Source organism: Octopus bimaculoides, chromosome 2, assembly GCF_001194135.2.
Source record: "Octopus bimaculoides isolate UCB-OBI-ISO-001 chromosome 2, ASM119413v2, whole genome shotgun sequence".
Classification (NCBI taxonomy): domain Eukaryota; kingdom Metazoa; phylum Mollusca; class Cephalopoda; order Octopoda; family Octopodidae; genus Octopus; species Octopus bimaculoides.
In genome coordinates this window covers 74,714,165-74,739,638 of record NC_068982.1, presented here as the reverse complement: position 1 = coordinate 74,739,638, position 25,474 = coordinate 74,714,165, and the positions used below count along the sequence as shown (strand labels likewise).

Below are 25,474 nucleotides of genomic sequence, written 5' to 3'. Positions count from 1 at the left end.
TATATATATATATATATATATATATATCATCATGTAGCATCCATGTTCCATGCTGGTACGAGTTCTATGGTTTGAAAGGATCTGATGAGTCCAAGGACTGCATTGTGCTCCAGTGTCTGCTTAGAGAGAGAAGTGTGTGTGTGTGTACACATTTCCTCTATCCCATCAGCATTACATTCCATCATTTGGCACTTTCATATCCTTACTTGAAGAACAATAGTTGGCAACAGGAAAAAAAAAAGGCAAAAAACGATAATGTGTACACCCTGTAATGTATTCTGGGATTTAATCTTTTATAATATCCTAATTTCAAATAATATTCGATAGATTATGTTTAATATTTGTATCACATTCCAACTGCTGAGAAAGTGAATCTTTCAATCATTAATGAAAGCCCACACACTTTAAACTTCTTACATTACTGTAGAATTTAACCTCCTTATTCTACTATTTTCTAATTTCTGTAGATTACAACAAGAGTTGGTGGTGTTATTCAGCTTGCACTATTGCACTAGATGTATTCATTCTGTGGTCAACAATTCCAAGTTGTTCAAAGACAATTCTTGCGCACCCCTCAAACCATGTAATTGATAACTTACTTCTCTTTCCTCAACATTACACAGAGTGAGGTGTCACTGTTGGCCAGTGAAACACCTGACAATACATTTAGCAATATTCCCCATAACTCTCAACAGAACTATTTTTTTCTACCAGGGTATTAATTTGTGATCATGCCTGGTTTACAGTGTGGATAGAAGAAACAGGTGTGGCTGTAAGGTGCAGGCACAGCTTTGTGGACCAAGAGCTTCTTTCTCAGTATGGCACCTTGGACAGTGTCTTCTACTGTAGATCAGGGCCAACCAAAGTATGGTTAGTGGATCTGGTAGATGGAAATAAAAAAAAAGTGTTATGTGTGTGTGTACCATTCACTTGATAGTGTAATGGTTGTAAACAAACATCACCATTATACAAGTTTAGTGAAAAACATGTCTGGTCAGAGGGAGATATTACCTTCCATAGAAATAGGAGAGGGCATTGGTGACAGGGAGGATATTTGGCTGTAGAAAATTGCCCCTCAACAAAATTCTGCTTGACCCATGCAAGCATGGGACATTAAGTGATGACGATGATGATTCCATTGTTGTCTCTCAAAGCAACAGACTTTGTCTACATGCTAAATACCAAACTTCATCTATAAAAGCTATATTTAATAAGCCCTAAATTCATATAAAATAAATCTATTTAAAGTAAATCTAAACTTAAAATATATAATTTCCACATAGATATGCACAATATACACCTTTAATAGATGTATTTATCAAATAAATAAGTGAATATCTTACTTTTTCTCTGGTGGTGGCTCACATGACAGAGGTGAAGGTCCTGTAGGCGATTTTGCTAATGAAATAGCTGGTTTGGAGTCATCCAACTTGGTACTTGAGCTTGAACTATTTGGCGCTTTTCTGATAGGTGGCAGGGCTCCCAGTGCAACTGGTCGCTTTTCTTCATTACTAGCTTTTTTATCATCTGTTCCAAGTTTAGTGCTAGAAAATATATAACAGACATATAGCCATAACACATACAATACAATGACATGCAAACCTATCAAAAACTACATCCTGAAAAATCAATTATAATACTCTTATTGAATAACAAGCTGCTAAAAATTTATAATAATACATTTTATATTAAAAATATTATTTACATAGCATATTGTTATTGTATAGTTTATAAGTAGTATATGTAGCACATCATAACTTCATAAAATATGAATATAAAATAATGTAATTTTGATTGCTCATTTAGATGCCAAACCTCAGTATTTTAAGAAAGAACGAGATTGTGTGATGTTCATACTTTCCTCAGTCATTAATGGGTCTTAATGAAGAGAAACCAAAGCTTTCAATTAATTCTAAATCTTTTGTTTTTTGATTCGGGAGGGAAAGCATTGTCTATGACTCTTTAGAGGGTTTCTGAGACTAGTAGGTGGGAGGGAGGAAGTTATCCTTAACCAGGGACCTGGTCCAAATCCAAATACTTGCAACAGAGTGGATTCTGCCAAAGGTACCCAGATGCCAGGCTGTAGTGTTAAACCAAGATGTAACAATTTCATGTTGCTCTGTGACCACTTCGACACGTGGCACATTGTGCACTTGTACTGGCAATGTCAATTTGTTGGACAGAGTGAGATTAATGTACACCACAAACATTTGATTATTATAAGCAAATCATCTGTGCAGGTTGTTAGCAAGAAGTTCAGGAGCCCTCATCTCTCATTCATGACTAGAGTGATTATCATGCTGTCTTAAAGACTTAGTGTTCTTGCATTACCAGAAATGCTGAAGGTATTTCTTTTTAGAGAGAGAAATTTGCCTTCTATATCATTAGATTGAGAGCAACAAACTACCTATGTTTAGGTTTACTCAGTTGACAAGTTTATACTCTATGAAGATCTGACATAAAACTGTATTACATACAATATGTATATAACTTGATAAACAATTTGATTATACATAAGCCAAAACATAAAAGCTATTTTGTTTAAAGAAATATATACAAAAAGTAGGAACAATCAGATTAGAATTCAAATAAGAACATCATTATGAAATAGATATGAATCTAGTGCAAAACAGCTCTATGATATAGAAAAAACTAACTACTAGGGCAATGAACAAGCTCTGACCAAATCTTATGTTTATTCAATAACACACTAAGAATAATAATTTCTTTTAGTACTAGTATTAAACAAAATACAGTATGAGGAAGAAAGACTTTTCATATTTTACACAGTCATTGGTGTGATGCTAGTGAAGTTAGGCTGGTGGTAATATCTTCATGCAGCTGATATATAACCATTTTTTTTTCTTCAGTTACTATTATGGTTTGGACCAGTGCACATAGTGCATTTGCTATTGAAATGCTTATCGAGAATGGTGAATTTGAGGGCTTGTTTTGCCTGCAACCTGTACATGCTGCTAAGTTACATTTGCAAATGACAGCTAAGCTTTCCTATCACTCGTTATTTTATAACATGTTTCAATTATTTAATCTGAAGCTATTTTAACTCTCATCCAATTTGAACTTTCTGTATTAAAAAAAAGTTTATAAAAGAACATTGTAATATGTTACAATAGACTTAATTATTACTGATTTTTAAAAACCTCCATTTCAGATTAAGAGAACACTTAAACACACACAAAAATGAGGTACCCTATGGGAAAAGCATAAACTTTTGTTACCATATTTTTGTTGGAATATAAACGCTTTGTTTTAATTTTGAAAATACTGAAGAATTTAGTAAAGTAACTGTCCAATATTAACCCTTTAGCATTCAGATTACTCTGTCAAATGTAATGCTTATCTATTCGCATTGTTTTGAATTAATGATGCTTTATCTCATAGCTTTGAGATTTCAACGATGCGATCATTTATTTTTCTAGGGTATTTTTCTGGAGCAGCCAGATCTGTCCAGTTTCAACATATAACACAATATCTAGGCCAAATATAACACCAGCTTAACCCTTTGGCATTTATTTTTAAAGGGTTAAGTTGGTGTTCGCAATATAAAATAAATATGAACTTTTAATGAAAAGGTTTTAATTTAGATTACTTTAAAATGAGAAAATTATATCATAGAACCAAGGGTGGCCATGAACAGAATGATATTAAAAGGTGACTAACTTTAAAAAAAAAAAAAGCACTCACCTTGATTCTGAAGATTTATCACCTGGTGGAGAATTGTCAGTAGTTTCTCTGGCAGTATCCTCTGAAGGAATGCAATTTTCTGGTGGTGTAGAAGGGGAAGAATTGGCAGAAGATGTTGATGAGACAGTAGCTGGAACAGAGGCGACCTTGCTAGAATCAGTTGTTGAGAGATTTTCTGCATTATCAGATTCCTTAGTTGTGCTTGTGGGAGTTTCTGGTGCTATAGGAGACCCCTTTGAAGTAGCATTTCCTTCTGTTACACCATTACTTTCCCCACTTGGATTTTTTTCCATTGTTATATCTGTTAATAAACAAAATATTCATGAGCTACTTTGAAATAACTTAAAGCAGAAAAGATCTGTTTTATATAGATTTAATTTAGAATTACCAAATCCCTCCACAATACTTGAAACATTCCAACTGTGTATATTAACAAAGCAACATGGACACAAGCATAGATTTGTTGCTAAAAAGTGCATTTCCCAACCATGTAGTCTTGAATTCAGTCCTACTGTGCAGCATGTTCTATTTTGGGTCAACCAAAATCTTGTGAGTGGATTTAATAGATGGAATCTGAAAGAAGCCTTTCAGGAGTGTGTGTGTGTTTGTGTTTCTAAAAATTACAAGGCTACCAGCAGTGACATTGTTCTTTCCTTTTCAAAGGTGTGTAGAATAGGAGATCCCTTACTAGGAAAAGAGGTGAGAATTAGCATCAGGCAAAGCATCCTCCTCCTCCTCCTCATTATTGTTTTAAATTTCACTTTTCTATGCTTGCATGGATCAGATAGAATCTGCCAAGGTAGATTTTTTTACAGGTAGATGCTCTTCCTGTTTCCAAGTAAGGTAATATTTCTCCTTAACCAAACACGTTTTTATGGCAGACTGGAAATGAATGAAATTACTTGTGATTGTGACACTTGCTTACAACCATCATGTGATGTCAAGACAAAAAAAAAAAAAAAAAAAGAGACACAAACACACAGGTTTCTTTCACCAAGTGCACTCACAAGGCTTTGGCCAGTGCAGGGCAATAGAAGATACTTGTCCAAGGTGCCACACAACTGGACTGAACCAAAACCATGTAAACGGGAAGCAAACTACACATATGCACAGCCACACCTACACGGCTTAATCCTCTTTCACATTTTATTTTTTTATTGACAAACATAAGGTTAATAATAAGAAACTGACCAATCTCTCTTTTTGGGGGTTGAAGGAGGTAACAAAGGCAGGAAAATTATCAGAAAGCAAAGGATTTAAAGAAGTATAATTCTTAAGTTTAGATGACAAGAAACAACAAATGGTGGTTATTTCAAATGAATTGCAACAAAGACAGTGTATTTCATCAGACATGTGGAAACAAAAGGATTAAACTTTTTGTAACCGTATTTCTGTTAAAATATGCAGATTTTGTTTTAATTCGTTTAGAAAATAACAAAGAATTCAATAAAATGTTGATGGAAGGTTTTAGTTTAGGTCACTTTAAAGCAGGAAAGTTTGTATCATAGGATCAAGGGTGGTCGCAAACAGATTGATATGATTAGGGTTAAATACACACGGGGGGGGGGGGAAGACATACAACAGGTGTGAATACTTGCTATTCACATCAATGAAATAAAAATTCATTGCAATTTATTAAAAATTGGTAGATAATTAAACAAAAAAGCAATGGAAACTAATCAATATATTGGATTTTTTTTTTTTACTTTATATTGTTTTGTTTGATACTCCATATTTCTAGGCTAAATATTTCTAGAACTGGCCATTATTATTATTATCATCATCAATCATCATTATCATGTCAGACAAAATACTCAGTGGCATTTCTGACTTTTTATGTTTTGAGTTCATATCACACTGAGGTCAACCCTGGGGCTATAGAAGACACTTGCCCAAAGTGACACACAGTATAACTCCACACAGCCATGACTGCACCTGCAAAACAGTATCTCAACAATATATTCCCCTAACTCATGCAACCATGGAAAAACAAGAACAAACACTGCAATATTATATATCAAGTCCTAGGGTTGATGGAACTGACCAACCCCACTCCTGCTAAAATTGCTGGCCTTCTGCCATATTTTGAAGCATTATTTTTATTATTGCTATCAACCCAACTGCAAAATGAGGGGCACTTTTGTTCAACAAACAAAATACAGATTAAACAGAGCTGATTTTTGCCAAAGACACTATGCAGTCACTTGAATGGTGAAAAATAGCAGCTCAATTCTTTAAAATTGTATTCTTACTATCTTAGGAAAGGAAGGACACATTGGATAATGTAGTGCTATATATATAATACAAAAAGATGAGATGGTCGAAATGGGAATACTTCTTATCACATGTATTTGATCAGGGACTGATCTAGATACAGCATTAACACCACAATATATGTGACATGCTTCGATATCAGTCTGTGAGACCAGTAGTCTAGCACCTCAACTGCAGAGACAGTATTTCTTACATATAAAAAGGTATCCAGTCAAATGAACCTGGGTTATTACCTAAAATGCTGCCTCAGGATGCCCACAATTCAATATCTAAGACAAATAAAAGATAAAAAACCGATGTCTCCACAAGTCCATTTTGGAAACTTTATCAATACTACATTACCAAACAAATAAGAAATAAATAACTTAGACAAACTCAAAGTAGGATTTAGTGATGCAATGTCTTAACATGTGACCATGTAAAACACTTAATACCGTTTACAATCAAACTTCCTATAGGTTTATTAATTGCTGATGCATTAGACATTTTCCTAGTCAATATGAGTCATTGCTCTCTCTCTCTTCCCTGCCCTGTCCTCTATCTTAATTCTTTGTCAGCAGTGTAACTGGATATCTTAAGGGTAGATCTACCCACTTTTTAAGACACACTCCACATCCACTGTATAGCATACAATTTCACATAACATGTATATGTTTCATTCATATAAGGGTCTGTGATTGTTGGAATCCCAAAGAAAATATTACAACCACTCCTCAAACTATAATTAGTTCCCCTTTGCTATTAATTACTAACCAAATCCAAAAACATTCCCATAAGAAATGATGATTGGCAATCTCACCAGCACAGAGACCCATCTCTGATTAGCATGATAATCAAAGGCATTCCAGCCATGGCCACATTGTTTTACTTTTTAGCTATCAAGAACTGCATTATTCAATATATCCTTTTCATTTTTCAGACTGTGGGGTGTATTTTGATGGGGCTCTGGCAGCTAATTTCAATAGCTGAGCAAGGATGTAGGATCTTTCTTGTTTTGTCTGACTAGGATAAAATATTTAATAGTGCTGTGCATCTTTAAATAAGATTTTGTAAAAGCAGTCAATATTATTTTCAGTGTATCACAGTTATAACAAAATATAAACTAATCAGCTATAGCACATCTGCAAAATTACATTGACAATAGTTTGTTCACATCATCATTTAGCCATAAACTTCTACACACCTATTTCACCTAGCTTCTACACTACCCCCTAGAAGTTCAGTTTCTACTCCCACCCACCTCTGAATTTGTATAGCTTCTACACCCCCCTCAAAAGCCCACGTAACTTTCAATCCTTGCCATACTATGACTGTCTTACAACACCCAAAACTTCTCACTTCTATACCAGTGTAATAATTCAACTTCTGCACTAGTGCCCTCCACTGATTCAACATGCTTGACCTACCTTCTCTAAATACAGTTTTATTTCATAAATTCAAGTGAAAAGAAAAACTATGAGTTCAAGAACTTCTAAGAATTGAACATATAAATAAATATCAATGAAACTTGGCAGAGCAATAAGAAGGAAATAAAACACACCACCACTTCACATATTCCATTTATCCAAAGCACCTCACAGAGGTTAATAAAACTTCAGAAAAATTTGTAAAATGTTCAAGTAAATTTTGATTCATTAATGATGTAGTTTACTTAAATATCTGCACTTAAGTAACCCAAGTGTTTATATAATGGTTAAACACATCTGCACAAATTACTTTACTTTCTTACACAAATTTTCACTCTAACTTAAACAACTCCAAGTTCTGAAATTGAAAACGCTATAGTACAACCCTCCAGGGATTCACATGAAATTTGAATTCTCCAAATGCTTTCAGCAAATCGAATTTGACAGCCATTAAAAGTTCCTGATGAAGAAGTTTCACTAAATATAATTAGATAAATAACAATAAAAACTAAAAAAAAAAAATGAAAAAAATAAAAACTAAAACACAGATAATGATTATACATATTTGCTTATAACATTGTTTGGAATAAACTTAATGGGTTTTCAGTAGTAATTTAAGATGGCTTAGGCCATTATGCTTCGCTCAACACCAACAGTTTACAGTTAGTAACACTTGCAGCCTACAACCAGACCAAATTAAAGCCAACATAAACAGACAAACATCAAGCTAGAAAGCAACAATTAAATTATAGTAATATAATTTTAAAACTTTTAAACTGCTTATCAAAAAAGAGGAACATAGATAAGTAAATAATTATCAATGCATTGTTCTAAAGTAGTTCCTTTTTTTTTTTCTTTTTTTTTTTTTCCAATTTTTAGTTTTACAAAACTAACTCTTTATTACCATATTTCAGTTGAAATACACTGCCTTTGTTTTAATTACTTTTGAAAATAATGAAGAATTTAGTAAAATATTTAAGCTGGTGCTAGGAACATAAATTAACATGAAATTTGGATAAAGCTTTTAATTTAAATCACTTTAAAGAAGGAAATTTGTATCAAAAGAGTTAAACATGTGTATCATTGAGAAGCAAATCTTTAATGCATATTTGGCAAGGAATAAAGTATTTTCATACATCATCATCATTTAATGTTTATCATCAGTGTTGGCATGGACTAAATGGTTTGACAGGATCCAATGAGCCAGAGGACTGAAATGGTTGCATGCCAACCATTTCAGAGTGTATCGTGTACATTTTTTTGTTATACCAGTACTAATAAAGACATTGAGTAATTTGTAAAATAAACTCACAGTATGGGTGTCATTTAATCTCTTAAATTATTCTGCTGTTAATATCAGTCTTTTGCCATACTCCTGTGATCTGTTCATTGTCCTTTATACTGAGAGAACTGAGATTAAAAGGTGTTAAAGTTTCTAAATTACAAATGACTTCCCTGTTAACTCAGATATTGTTTGGGGATGGAAGATGTTAAAAAGGACAAATAAAAATTAATTTAAAAACTACCATAAATTAAACAAGCATCAGGTAATAGAACAGTGAAGATATACTTCTAATTGAAAGATGTTGATAAGCATACCCAACAAAATGAACTACTGTATTTGAGGATGTGAGATACACATTTTATGCGAAGTTGGGCCAACAGTTTGGAACATTTAGAAAAAAATTTAAATTGTTATGCTGAAGTACAATTCAATTCAAATATATAGAATGTATATATTTTGGCATTTAAAATAAAAATTCTAATTTTCAGACCTATGTTCCAAACTCTTGGCCAAGTAATAATGTGTCACAAATTAAATATAACTTTGGGCATTTAATATGAAAATTTTAATTTTCAAACTTATGTTCCAAACTTTTGGCCATGACTGCATATTACATGCTTTAACACACAAGAAGCCTTTTTTCCTGAATATGCACAGTTGAAATTGGGATGCATCTATGCTTGTGTATCTTTTATGCCACAAAATATGATACAATTTTAAAATTAGGATTTTACTGGTTGTTAGCAATATCAGGTCAGTATGTGTGGGTATTGGATTTATATTATAATCTGAAAACCACCATTTCCTCCACACCCATTTTTTCAAATCTTTTTTAAAATTTAGCTTTTTTAACTCTTTTGTTACCATCTGTCTGTTGAAACACTCCTTTTTATTTCAATTAATTTTTGAAAATAATGAATTTAGTTAAAAGACTTTGTCATTATTAAGCTAGTGTTAGGAACAGAATTTAACATGAAAATTTGATGTAAGGTTAAAATTTAGATCACTTTCAAATAGTTTGTATCTTAGAACCAAGAGCAGTCTTGGGTGGGTTGGCATCAAAAGGTATAAGCAAACTTCAACCAAAATACAATTCCATTATATATATATATATAAAGAGAGAGAGAAAGAGAGAAGTATACAGCTGACAACAGAATTTACACAAACCTCAATAGGCTGAAATAGTTCATAGAACAGGTTCTAAAGTCTACTAATTTATCTATCTTTGCCAAATCACTTGGAACTGTTTGGCCTTCTGTTTCAAGTTGATAGGGCACAGTTATATCAATCAACAAGCATTAAGGAATATAGAGATACTAAATTAGCATTCAGGAATGTAGATTAATAGTAAGACATGGATGTGGCTGTGTGGGTAAGAAGTTTGCTTCCCAACCTATGGTTTTAGGCTCAATCCTACTGCATGGTACCTCGGACAAGTGTCTTTTACTATAACCTCTGGTGAACCATAGTGAGTGTGTGTGTGTATATATATATATATATATATATATATATATATATATATATATATATATATATATATATACACACACACACATATGTGAATGTGATGTTTGTGCTCCCTTATCTTGACATCATGTGATAGTTGTAAAGGACAGGGAGGAAATTAGCATTAAGGAATATACCGGTGTAATAAGGAATATAGGGGTACTAAATCTCATCTTCACTAGACTTTGAAGTGAAATTAAGCGACCAGATCGTAACAATTAACCCTAAAAATTGATGAAATCAGTTACATTTCCATAATTTTATTTTGAAACAAAAACCCAAAATAAATATTTGGTAATGTTTTGTAACATTACCATTTTATCTTGCTTTTATCATTAAACACATCTGTCACCTGGTTTAACATCACTTGTGATCCTTGAGTCTCCTTAGCAGAGCCCTCTCTGTGATATGCATTTGGCCAGGTTCCTAGACTGCGGACAACTTCCTTCCACTAGTCGTGGAGACTATGTCATGATGATGTCCTCACCTCTAAGTCATGAAGAATAAAACTGCAACTTCTGTTACTACACAATTTGAAGTTAAATGTTCTTTTGAGTGTGTGAGAATCTTATACAATGTTAGCTTATTTATATTTATGTTGAAAAATATTTTCTTTGCTCTTGTCAGCTTTGAAAATGATGAAGAATTTGGTAGTTGTTATTAAGCTGGTGTTTGGAATTCAAGATGAAAGTTTGATGGTTAGTTTTAAAATTAAGCCCACTTTAAAACAGGAAGTTTATATTATAGAATCAGAGGTAGCCCCAGATGGGTTGGTAACAAAAAAGTTAAATATATATACTTTGACAAGACTAAATATACTGTATGATTTCAGATTTTCATAAACACACTTTTGTTATTAAATTCTGGCCACCAACTTGGAACATCATATTTTAATGACCCCTTTGCTTGTGTTTACATGGGATGGATGGAGTTTATTGAGGGAGATTTTCTATGGCCAGACGCTCTTCCTTTTGCCAACCCTCAATTAGCAAGGTAATATTTTACCATAGCCAGACAATCTTTCAGAATATTAGAAATGAATGACACTGCTTGTATGACAGTTGACACTCATTTATAACTATCATGTGATGTCAAGACAAGGAGACATGCATAAACACAAGACTTCTTTCTGCCTACCAAATCCACTCACAATAGTGAACAATTGCTCAAGATATCACACAGTGGAACTGAACCCCAAACCATGCAATCAAGAAGTAAACCATTATATGTCTTTACACTAGTAATAATAATTTATTTACATGATACATATATCTTCTTAATTTTTGTATGTGGGAAGTGATGTAAGTTATCTATGATGGACATAATGAAAAACAAAACTAGACTAATCTTGCAAGCCTAAATACATATCTATTAAATATAAACATGATATCTGAATACACATTTATTCATAACACTGTGTTATTACTTTTGTTATCATATGTAGATCATAATTTAGAGACTGTATGGAAAGAGACTACTCCTTTTACATGTTATAACATATAAGTATAAATGTGATTGAAAAAAAAAAGCTCTTCTTTTACCTTCCCTAACCAAGTATAATCAAACTACAGCAATTTCAATTAGAATTGAGCTATTTTAGCCTTTGGAAAATGGCCTTATAACATGTAGAAATATATTTACAGTTAAACAAATTAATAAAAAGAGGAAATAATTATTTCAAATTAAAAAACTAACTTAAATGGCAAAATTCTAAATATTTGTTTTGTTTTTCTACAATTTTACATCTGTTAAATGGTTTAAAGCTCTCTTACATGAAAGGAAAGAGAAGGCAGAAATATGGTTTATTTGCAGACTTTTTTGGATGGCTGCTGACACATGACTGCTCCACCTGCTGAAGATAGCAACAAAAACTCTCACAAATCACAGCCTTAAATAAAGGCTAGAGCAAACAATACAGTTCCTGATATACAAAAGATGAGAATGTCACAAATGGAACACCATTTATCAATTTTTAACTACAACTGATCTGAGTGTGTGCAACAAAACCAAAGTTTATCTCAGGTCAATGTAGGTAGGTTTCATGCAAACTGTTAGTCATAGCGACCAAATTTTCCACACATCATACTCTGTTTTAAATTAGGAATGGCTACATTGGAAAATGAAGTCCCATATATACAATATGTGTGTGTGTGTGTGTGTGTGTGTGTGTGTGTGTAGTCCAACCCATGCCAGCATGGCTGTGTGGTTAAAAAGTTCACTTCCAACTATGTGGTTTTGGGTTCGGTCCCATTGCATGGCACCTTGAGCAAGTGTCTTCTGGTCTGGCCAAAGCCTTGTTAGCAGATTTATTAGATGGACACTGAAAGAAGCCTGTTGCATGTATGTGAGTGTCTCTTTGACTTAACATTGCACAATAGCTGCAAACAAGTGTCACTGTCATATAAATGGTGTAATTCATTTCCAGTTTTCCAAGTAAACATGTCTGGTTTAATGATTCACTTGAATAGCCTATACATAAATGCATACGTACACCTTCTGAACTCCTTAACCTAGCTTCCATCAAGGTATTGCAGTCCTTGGTGAACAATTCAACCCCAGTACTTAAGTCTGGCACTTATTAAACAAACCAACACTGGTTATGAAGTGGTGATGGGGGATGAACACAAACACGAATGTATACATATTAGGATTCCTTATATAATTTCTACCAACCAAATTCACTAAAGAATTGCTAAGCCCAGGGTCATAAAAGAAGAGAATTAAGATGTTGCATAGTAGGACTGAACACAAAACCATGTAGTTGCAAACCATGTAGCCATGCCTGCACCTAATAATTCTAACAATCATTACATTCTATATTAATTACATTTCATTGAAAAAAGAAGAGAATTTAATGTTAAATAACTACGAATAAACATTTTCTTGAAAATTTATCTGCAGTACAAGATGCGATATCTTGGAGGGCTCTCGACGTCATTAAATGATGATTTTTATAAAAACAAACTCTAATAAACATGAAATAAAGCAGCTGCAAATTGCATTGAAACCCAATCAACATGAACAAAAATGACTTCAACATTGAAATTATCATTGTAAGTAGAATCAGAGAGACATATGTTAACTATAGAAAATAAAACAATGCTTATGAATAATAAATTATCATATTCAACTGAAATATATGTGTGTATATATATATATATATATATATAGATATAGATAAGAGTGAACAAAGAGTGATGGAAAGAAGTTAAAGTGGATCATTTCAGAAATCAGTCTTTTATTTTATTTCCTGTAGAAAATAAAAATTTGTTACTCACACAACTTCAAATTGTGCATATTTTGTGCGTGTCTGTGTGTGTGTATATATATATATATATATGAAGACAAAGTGAAAGAGAAAGGGGGAAAAAAGGAGGAAGAGAGCAGACACACATCCATAGCAAGATTTCAAACACATTAGAAAGAGAAATGAAACTCTCATAAAATACTCCATAATTAGAAATCTGAAATAGCTGAATAATGACCTTTAGAGTAGAAAACAAGGTCATTTCTTTCTCTTATGCAACACAAAACTTGAAGATAGCAACACCATTCTTAGCTGCCAAATTAATGGACATTGAACATTACAGCAATATTGATTCTGCTGGTTTTTCTAGTCCTTGCCATTAAGTGGAGTGGAGAGAGAGAGAGAGACAGTAGTAGGGTAGAAGAAAAGCTGTAGCAAAGATTACTACACAAATTAAATTTAGAAAAAGGGGAATTTATTAAATCCTTCTTTACAATTGATAGAATCCATACAAAGAATTACTAGGAGCAGGAAGTTCATAAATAATGTTTCTTTACTCTTTAAAAACTATTATTTTTACTGGGAAAACTTATTAATATTGGTATGTTGGTGAATTGGCAGAATCATTAGAGCATTAAAAAACATGCTTAGTGGCATTTTTTCTGGCTTTTACAGCCCAAGTTCAAATACTGTCAAGAACAACTTTGTCTTTTGTCCTTTTTGAAGTTGATAAAATAAGGACCAGTCAAGTACTGAGGTTAATGCAATCAACGAACTACACCTAACACTCTCCCCTCTAAATTGTTGGCCTTAGCCTAAATTTGAAACAGTTATTATTATTATTACTATTAACAACTGGACTTATCTCACAGAGTGCTCCAACTGGTAATTGATAAAATAAGTACAGTAAGGTAGTGAGTTTGCAGAATAGTTACTGTGCTGGGCAAAACGCTTTGTGGCATTTATTCTGTCTCTACATTCTGAGTTTAAATTCCTATGAGGTTGATGAAATATGTACCAATTGAACACTGGGTGTTGACTTAATGTGATTAACCCCCTGCCCCAATTTCAGGCCTTGTGCCTATAATACAGAGAAATATCTATTATTATTATTATTTAGAACTGGTTTTGCAGGCCTCACAAAACATGTCAAGTTGATCAGGTTTATTTTCAGCCTGAACTCCTGGAGGAGAAGCAAACATTAGAGAAAAGGTAAAAGAGACAGAAAGAAGAAATAGTGTTTGCATGGACTATTGGTTGTAGTTGATTAGTAAGGCTTTGACAATCAGCCAGATGGTCATTTACTTTGCTTGCTGTCTAGGATGCTGTATATTTAGCAGTTGCATAGTGCCAAATATGTGTGCAGGGCCCCAGTGTAAGTAACATGTACACTTTAAAGAAAACTAATATTTAATTGTTCAAGGTTGAAGTGGTCATCAAATCTTGAGATGTAGGTTTGATAATGCTGTTGGTCATCTAAGATTATTATAGACCATGAGGCTTAATGTTTGCTTAAAGTTGAAGGTTTTTAGCTATGTGTTATCACTGAGGAAGGTGTAATGTTTGGGAGATATTTCCTTTATATGTGCAGTGTGAAAAGAGATTAGTCTTTTTGATATGAACCAACCCAAGGCTGCCCTGAGTCTATAATACAAATTTCATCTTTTAAAGTGATCTAAGAAAAACTTGCATTAAAATTTCATTTTAAATTTATGCTCCAAAAATTAGCTGTTATTTTACTAAACCCATGATTTCCAAAATGCAGAAAAAGGCAGTGTATTTCAGCAGAAATATGGTGACAAAGAGTGTTAACTTTTCATATCTATGCTGAAGGTTGTTTTCAAGGTCTTTGCTCATGGAAACTACAAGTCTGACATTAGATGTCCATGCTTTGTGTGAAGAGAGTTAAGGTGCAGGGAAAGGTGGTATCATCTCCGTGAAACATCATTATTGTATGAAACACAATCCTAAAGATACTCCTGAGATGACAGAATGTGGGACAGAGTGAGCACCACTGGTAAATATTGCGAGGGAGAGATTTAATAGGAAACTTCAGATCCAAGACCAAAGGAATAGATGGGACCCATAATCAGTACTGTTACATGGTTCTTGTGTCAGACATAATCGAGGCCTTTGTTAATGTCAAAGGAAACAATATTGAGAGGAGATAGTGGTGTGCAATGTTGGATGGTAGATCAAAGTTTGGAAATTGTATTTGTGACTGCTGAGAAAGCAAAAAAACTTGAGGTGATAAAATTAAGTGGATGATTTTCATAACTGTTTCTATTAAGTTAGTTGGGCAGAGTCAGAAAATTCACTCTTCTTGTGGATGGGACACACTGTTGCACATATTCATGGATTGGTGATGTGGTGGTAGGGTTTGTAGAGATAAAAAGATTAAAGAATGCGATGGAAGTAAGGTACTAGCTGTAGCAAGTAGTTTCATGATAATAGAAGGAACAATCTCAGGACCAGTTAGTTAACCTTTCCAATACCAACCTGCCCAGGGCAGGAAACATGATGACTTTTATTTGAAATTTGAGGTGCAAAATAACTTACAAGTTACATGAGGTATAAGGCTTACAGGCCATGTGAGGTACAAAGATATTTTCTTTCTTGGTAGTTTAACTTGCAATCAGCATTCTTTGCCTGTATTTCTGCTAAGCAGCTGCAGGGGAACTGCAGACTTATTTTGGAGTTGTGGACTTAGGTGCATAAGAGTTGTGAAGAGACACACACACTTAGAGTGAGGATATCAGTCATTCACTTAAGTGTCTTATGGGTGGCTGATGTCAGTGAGGATGGTTTTAAGTAAGCATTGATCATGTGATTCAGTAGATGGAAGAGACTTATGTATGGCAAGATGCATACTGGGTTTAGAAACAAGAATGATGTCACAAGTGTTTGGAGTTGGTGTGTCAGTCAGGGATACAAGTGAGTGAGGAGACTAGCTGACGTAGACTATTCAATTTCACATAATATTCAGTCACAGTATTAGTAGCAATGGGTGAAGGAAGAGTGCAAGCAATAAGAACAGTTATGTACTTTAAAGTGATTGAGAACGATGACTTATAAACAAAGTTGAGATACATGTCCTTGATTTAAGAAAGTTGAAGAGACAGCAGAAAGAAAAAAGAAAAAAAAAAGAGGAACAGAGAAAGAAAAGACTTTGGTGGTGGCTAGATACTAGCTGTAGCAAATTCACAAGGATAGGAAGAACACACAGGTAAGTTGTTGTTTAACCCACAGATAACCTGAATGAATAGGCTTATGTATGATTAGAGGTATTTTAGCTGGGACCATCCAATCTTTTTGTATATCTATAGCATTGAATGTGTTCTTCATGTTTTTAAGATAGCAGGGTGTAATCTGGCCGCTATTTCTAGCAGGTTGAGTAAACATATACAAACTCCTTCAGCTTGTGTCTAGGTAAGTTTCTGCATGTGACAACTGAGTGCATGACGAGAGCAAGTGTGGGTGTGTGTGGAGGAGGAAAGTTCAGTAAAATCAAAGTGACTAAAAGTTATTTGTTACAGATGTTGAGAAAAGAGTAGTAAGAGTGGACTGTACATATAAGCAGAGGAAAGTAGTGGAGATACAGTGTAGTTGTGAGAACACCTAACTCTGACCAGAGTTATAACCAAACATATATCAGCATATCAACTATGACCACTACATGTTTTGGGGGCAAGTAGGATTATAATTATCTAATGTGTTCTGTTCCTATACAAGCTGGTAAGGTGAGATCTGAGGGTTATTTCTACTAGATCTAGCAACCGTATAGAAACTATTTCAGCAGAAATTTGAATTAAGACCATAATGATGGAGCATAGATTAACATGACAAGCTGGCAGACACATTAGAACATGGGGAAAAAAAAATACCTTGCAGCATTTCTCCCAAAACTTAACATTCCGAGTTCAGATACCATCTAAGTCAATTTTACTTTTGTTCTTTCAGGTTTGATAGAGTACTAAGGTTATTGGTAGTGACTAAACCCCTCTTCCAAATTACTGACCTTGTACCTTAATTACAAATAATAATTATTGAGAATACATACATACATACATACATACAATATAGACAAATAATATTATTAACTAAATGTTAAGTGCATCGTTTTAGTTATGATAATTAGAGGATTAATTGGTTAATAATCATACTTATATAAGTACAATTAATTACATACATCTGAATAAGTGAAATCATCATCATCATTTAAAGTCCACTTTTTCATACTTGCATGGATTGGATGGAATTTGTTGAAACAAAGTTTGTACAGCTGGATGCCCTTCCTGTCACCAACACTCACTTGTTTTCAAGCAAGGTAACCTTTTCCCATACTCAGACATGTTTAGATTGGAGACGAACAACCTTGCTTGTTTGACAATAATGCTAATTTACAACCATCACGTGATGTCTAGACAAGCACATATTAAACATGTACTACTAAAAACACTGACAACTCAGGCATGTATCCAGATATAGAAATCACCATACCATATAAGGTCAGAGTAAATGTATCACTGGGGAGAGGTGGGGAGGAGGAATAAGACTATTTTTTGTTAACAGCAAAAGCAAGTTTAGTTGAAGGTAACAGGTGATGTACTTCCTAGTTGAGATGAATACTGTCCATTACCTGGACCATCTACTTTTCAAATAAACAATGACTAACTAAATCATACATTATGTATGAATGTGTGTGTGAGTGTATGTACGAGAACAGTGTTGGAAAATATAATAAATGCAAAAGCCTGTGTAAATCTAAGTGTAGCCAAATATTAACCCAACTTAACCCTTTCAAAACAAAGATTTGATGGACTATAAATATATCATCGTCATCATTTTAAGGTTCACTTCCCTATGCTTGCACAGGTTAGATGGAGTTTCTTGAGGCAGATTTTCTATGGTTAGATTCCCCTCCTGTCACAAACTCTCACCTGTTTCCAAGTAAGTTTATATTTCTCCATGGCTGGACATGTTTTCATGGAAGATTGGAAACAAAGAATACTGCTTGTATGATGATGACACTTGCTTTACAACAATCACATAATGTCAAGGAGACACACGCACACACCACAGGCTTCTTTTAGTTTCTGTCTACCATATCAACTTACAAGGATTTGGTTGGCCCAGGGCCAGAGAAGACAGTTGCCCAAGATGCCACACAGTCGGACTGAATCCAGGACTCACTGGCTGGAAAGCAAGCTTCTTAATCACATAGCCACACCTGTGTCTATAATATATATATAAAATCTTATGGCCAGAATAGGGTCTAATCTGAGTGAGTGGTTATTAAGTGAGGAGAAGCAGCGAAATTTGTAAAATAACGGTTGATAAACCAAAGTTTACTAAAGAAATATAGTGTAAAGTAATATCTCAACAATCGTTTTTCAAAATCTTTTAGTCAGGAATGAAGGTAGTGCCCATAATCTGTTACAGAGTTTCCAAGACTGGTGGAAGGAAAGGAGGGCAGTATCCCCAAATCAGAGATCAGGTCCAAATGCTTGCAACAGAATGGTTTCTGCTAAAGACACCCAAGGTGCCTGACAATGGTGGTGTTAGAACCTCAGATAAGATAATTTCACTAACTGTAAGATTTCATATGATTTGAAAGAATTCTTTAATCTGTGAGCCACTATTCAAATGATATGAAATAAACAGATCTTTTAGATTGAATCTGCTGTTATATAAAATGGGGCCGTGTCTACTTATATCCAAATAAGTCTTTAAAAAAACCCAACAAAGTTTCAGAATAAATCATCTTGTTTAGTCACAAATATATATATTACAGAGATGGTTGTTGTATGTGATTATTATTAAATTTTAACCGTAGTCAGAGGCAAAATGAGAGAGAGAATTTTGTTGAATGAATTTAATAGAGATAAAACTAATTGCTATTCAAAGTATTTGTCTGTCTACCTTAGAATGGTGTTCTAACTTGTGAATGATATATTTTAGAATGCATCTTCAACAGAAGAGCAAGTCAGTCACTGAACTGACTAAATTGCATTATGGCTAAACATGTAGCTCCTTCAAATATCAAGGGCAGGCAACTTCCCCATTTGTTTGGACAGTTTTCTACAGGTTTTCATAGAACTTTGTAGAAAAGTAAGCATTTTAAAGAGACCTTTAATGGAAAGAACAGTAGAAGTTTGTATATTAGGAGAAGAAATTGTAATATGTTGAAAAGCTGTAAACAGGGCTGAAAAGTCTAATCGTGTGTGTTTGTGTAGTGGTGTATCATAGACAGAAAAGTGTATGGTCACAATACCAATGTACAGAAGGTACAAAAGGAGGGATAAGAAGTGGAAATAATTGAAAAGCAAACACACATGCATGCACGCACACACACTGTAAAAAGGTTAGTTGTCACTCGCAAGTATGACCTGGTAGCAAGTACCACACTCTTGCTTGCTTTATGAGTCCATGTAATCTCAAGCAGGCACAGACACCCTTTTAGTCTTCCTACTCAGTGGAACATTGAGGACGTGGCAGAGAGAAAGAGAGAGAGAGATGAAACAGACAGTCAGCTGGCACTCATTTTTAGCCAAGTAGACTGGAGCAGCAAGAAATGATATACGTTTCTCAAAGGTAAGTGCTACTCAGTCCAGGAACCAGATCCATGGGCTTATGATTGTGACCTCAAACACCCTAAGCTGTGTACCTAAACAAACAAACACACACATACAGAAGGCAAAATTGTAATGAAAATGTGAATCTCTTAATTTTAAAAATAAGTATTCAAATTGGTCAATCAAATGACCCTGAACTATGTACTTATTGAATTAAAGGAGGAAGTGGTTGAAAATTCCACAAACATTTGCAGTTTTACAAGGTTGGCCCTTTGAATTACAGGTACAATCTGTTTGATGGGCTCCCACAGTTTTTGTCTACACAATTTCTCTCACAAAATTTGGGCTGATCTGAGACAAAAGACTTCATGATTGCACAGCAAACATATTGATCATTTGGTCATTGCATGCGTCTGTGTACATGCACACACATATCAATTTGCTTTCAGTATGATTTAAAATATTTATCAGAGTTTGGCACAGTCCTCTGGCTCAAACCATCCATCATGGAAAATGAATATAAAATGATGATGATGATGTCTTTTGTTTTCAAATCCATTCATAGACAAAGAAAACACAAGAGATGTTAATTTAAAAATCTAAATTATTGAATTTTGTGTTATGACAAAAATACAGACACATCTGAATCATAGATGACTTAGAAGACTGACAGGCCATTTTAGCTGCAATATATGACCTTCAGACATAGTCCCCATCCCAACCAAATGGAGGTGGTGAATGCCAACAAGTTCATTCAATCTTGATATTGGTGCTGCTATCTAGAAGGGTAGAGGAAAGGGTGTTATGTTGAACAAAGGTGTGATATTAGATACAAGCGAGGAAACAAGATTATTTGTCTTGTAGGTTGCTGGAAATGACATTCTGCCAAAAATAAATATTCACAGAAATTGAAATTAAACAAGACTGCAGTTTGGATAAAGATGTTTTGGAAGGCAACATTCTTGAACGTGTCTGCTTCAGTTAACAGATAAGAGTTATTTGGTTCAAATTAAAAATAAATAAATAAATAAATAAACAAAAAGAACCATGGTTAGGTAAATCTAATATATAGGAAAGTCTAACCAAAGTTCTGTAAAATGAAACCATATATTTTTCAGACAGGAAAAAACTAGAGAGGAAGTAAAATGCAATAAAGTTAAAAAGAATTTTGAAGTTTTTGCAATCTCATGTGATTTTGTAATTCATGAGAGAGAGTGAAGGGAGGGAGGGACAAAGAAAAAATTTCAAAAACTAATTGAGAAATAAAATTGGTTTTCTTTGAATAATATCTGGATATACTATCAGAGAACTTAGAATTTAACTTCTTTCCTTTGTTGTATAAAATAATGTTGCAGCTGCATTAGAGAGGGGGGAAAAAAAAAAAAAAAAAAAAAAAAAACTTCGATATCTCGCAATAAAATCAGTAGCACCATAGATAAAAGAGAAATTTAAAGAGTAAGAACTGCATACCAGTCAATGAAAGCAATTGGGAAAAGGCAAGTTAATATATCTTCAAGGTTAGCAACGTTAGTGAATCTATTTTAACAATAAGTATTCAAACTATTGTTTCAGAACAGATGGCTACACACTAATAATCGCTTGGAATAAATATAGCATTTAGAGTTTACCTAAATCTACTTTCAAATTCCAGTTGTTGAATGAAAATAAAATTAGATTTGCTCTGGGCCATTAACTTGCTTTTTAAAACATTCCTGTAAATAAATATTTAGATCTATTCACATAACCACCAGCCTTACATTAGTAAAGTGAGGAATATATTTGTTACATCATCAATCACCTACTGAAGATAGAATGATACCAACAGAATTGATTTTTCTAAAAAAAATAGTTTTACTGAAAAGCCAGGCTTTAAGGTACAATTGAAACATTAGATAGCTACTGTTGTTGAAACAAGATTTGAATCTGAATTACTTCATAACAAATTATGATCCACAGCTTAAGAGATATATATATATATATATATATATATATATATATATATATATATATATATATATATATAATAAAAAAAAAAAAACTTCAAACTGGCAGAGTTGTTAGCACACTGGGCAAAATACTTATCGGTATTTTGTCCGTCATGACATTCTGAGTTCAAATTCCGCTGAGGTTGATGTTGCCTTTCATCCTTTCAGGGTTGGTAAATTAAGTACCAGTGAAACACTGGAGTTGATGTAGTTGACTAGTACTCTATCCCCAAATTTCAAGCCTTGGGCATTCAGCTGAAAGGATTATTATTATAAAGCTAAGTTTTATTTCCATAAACAGAAAACTTAGTCACACCATCAAATCATCAGGTACTGACAACAACCAAATTTCAAGCATGCTTACACATACCCATCCCCAAAATTCAAGTCTTTGCATGACATAATTAATAATTTGAAATATCCAAACATGAACAGAAAATCTCAGTATTTTATATATGTCCAGTGTTTAGTAAGACCAGAAGAGAATAGAAAGCAAACTATGTGTGTGTGTGTGTGTGTGTGTGAAAATATGAGCAAATTTTGTTTTTCTAACCCATTAAAAATATACAGACTGCTTAACTTTGAAGCAAACCAAAGCTGAATAGCTACACACACATTGCACCCCCCACCAAAGAAACCTACTAACATAGCTCTCTTACTAACAATTAGCCTTTATTTCTACCATGAAAATCTCATTGACATATGAAAACATGATGCAGATTACTCAGTAAGGTTAACTAGTCGAAAAATAAGTACAAAATCAGTGGGTCAACATTATAAAGAATATCAAATCACAAAAAAAAAAAGAAAAAAAAAAATCCTATTAGTGAAAAAAAATTTAACCTCAATTGGTCAAACAAACAATTGTAATTTAAATTTGGAGCTCTAGATATAAACATTCCTTTATTAATTACCTAATTTCAAAACAAACTAGAATAGTTGGTTTCTCAGGGCCCATCAATAAATATGAGGCATTTTTGGAAACCAACAATTTGCCATCAGCAGTCACAACTTGGATATGACAGAAGCCAATTAACTATCAAAAGAATGTTAAAGAAAATGTCTAAATCTTATTGCAATGTTTACTAAAGGAAAATCTAAAGTACATTAGAATACATTCACATGTCATATCACTTTACACTGACCAGACCAGAACAAATAAAATAAACACAAGTTGTTCAGAAGCATTAGGCATTGGGTTTTTTTTTTAATTCTTGGTAAAAAAGTTATTTATTTTTGGTAAAAAGTTACTTACTTTCAACCTTTATTATCTGAGATATGTAAGTTCAAATACATCAATGCTAAACACAGATAGGATTATGGGGATAAAAAATTTGCTTTGCAATCTGTGGATTCCTATTGTATGGTACCTAGGGTAAGTGCTGCCTTGGGTATTATGACCAAATGGTTAAGATGTTTGCTTAGCAACCTTAAGCTCCCATTTTGTATAGCCTTAGGTCAACCCAAAGCTTGTGAATGAAACTGAGTAGACAGAAACTAAACACAAGTACGATGAGCACAGTATTGTCAGAAACTATGCTACATTGATTCTCTATGAAAATGATGTTAAGAGCACACGTGTGTGTGAAATATTCAAACATTTACATATCAATTCAGTTGAACGAGACCTACCATCTATTACACAAAGTGTTATCATAAAGTTTCCAGACTATACATGCCATGATTGTACTGTTCAATGGAAACGTGTGCCAACCATTGGAAGCCAGCCTCTTTAGTCTAAACATAGGCTGCTTGCTACCTTCTCATATTCAGTTATTATGTGAAGGTTTGTAATGAAAGTACAGAATGATTCTGTGATTTTTAACAATGGATAATATATAATTCGAACAGGCCAGCATCAAATTTTGCATGAATCTTGGTAAATCTAGACCCTTGAAATGCTTCATCAGTCTTTTGGTAAATATTCTTTAGGTTAAAACAGAAGGGTTTGAGGTACACATGTATACACGATGCAAGGTCAGCAGAGTGTCAGTTCAAGATAAAGAGCATTGAGGGTAGCCAGTCACTTGTAAAACACTAGAACATGACAGTCATCAACCCACCCATATGGTTGGAATCAGTTATGGAGTCTTCCAGAAATTCACACAAAACCTGCCACCCACCCCAGTTCTTGATACTTCATCAAAAGCAGTGGTATTCCAAGGTGGTTTGGAATTTTTGGGGAGAAATCTAACACTGGCCAAACTTTCACCTCTGAAATCATTAACAAGCATTGAAAGTTGAGTTTATGACTACAACCCAGAAACAAAATATTGTTATTGCAGCAGAAGAGCTCATAGTCCCTGTAACAAAAGAATGTGCACAAATCCAAAGTGCAACAGAAAGCTTGGTTTTATATATATATATATATATATATATATATATATATATATATTTATAGATGTTAAAGAAGTGTAACTGGATGGTTAAGAAATTTTCCATCCAAACACATTTTGGGGTTCAGGGGCACTGGATGGTACTTTAACGTGACAACAAAAGGTTCAGGTGCTCGCCATTGGTTTAGAAGCTTGCATCCCAATCATATGGTCTTGGGTCCAGTCCCACTGAGTAGTACCTTCGGCAGGTGCCCTCTACTACAGTCCCAGGGTGACCAAAGCCTTGTGAATGAATTTGGAAGATCAAAACTGAAAGATGTCTTGTGTGTGTTTGTGTATTTGTGTCTCCTTGCTTCAGCATTGTATGACAGTTGTAAATGAATATCATATCTAACCATGAGGAAATATTACCATGCTTGGAAGCAGGTGTAGAGTTGGCAACTGGAAGAGCATCTGATTATAGAAAATCTGTCTCAATAAATAAACAAACAACCAGCAAGTATTAGACATAATACCATGCAGTAGTTTGCTCAGCTCTTTACATTCTGAGCTCAAACACTGCCAAGGTCATTTGACTTTTCATCTCACCAGAGTCAAAAAATAAAGTACCAGTAAAGCATTGATGTCGATAGTATCAACTAATCCCACCCACATTAAAATTTAGGCCTTGTGCCTAAATTATAAAGCTATCAAAACCTTTATAAACTTCTCAAGGTGGTGCTCCAGTATGGTCACAGTCCAATGACTGAAACAAGTAAAAGACATTCCTTTGCCACTCTTGTAACACACAGTAAACAAGTGATTGGCTCATTGGAAAAATGTATCCAACAAGGCTATTCATAAAAACTGTGATATAGAAAAAGGAGAAAAATATAAGAAATGAAAAAAAAATCTTTTATATACACATATGTACATACACACATATATACATATATATACACACATATATACATGCATATACACACATATATACATATAAACATATACATATATACATACATATATATACACACATATTGACACATATATATATACACACACACACACACACATATATATATACACACACACATATATACACACACACACACATATACACACACACACACACACATACACACACACATATATATATATATATATATATATATATAT

At 33.7% G+C, this 25,474-nt stretch overlaps 1 protein-coding gene across 3 annotated transcripts in view; it reads right to left on the bottom strand.

Annotated features, from left to right (window-relative positions):
• Window positions 1–25,474, bottom strand: part of LOC106873355 (transcriptional repressor p66-beta) — an 89,154-nt gene that overhangs the window by 10,957 nt on the left and 52,723 nt on the right. For all 3 annotated transcript variants that reach the window (XM_052978316.1, XM_014920685.2, XM_014920684.2), the window contains exons 2-3: window positions 3,706–4,006; window positions 1,344–1,544 (exon numbers count right to left, since the gene is read on the bottom strand). In XM_052978316.1, the coding sequence (XP_052834276.1) occupies window positions 1,344–1,544; window positions 3,706–4,006 (502 nt within the window). The remainder of the gene's footprint in view (window positions 1–1,343; window positions 1,545–3,705; window positions 4,007–25,474) is intronic.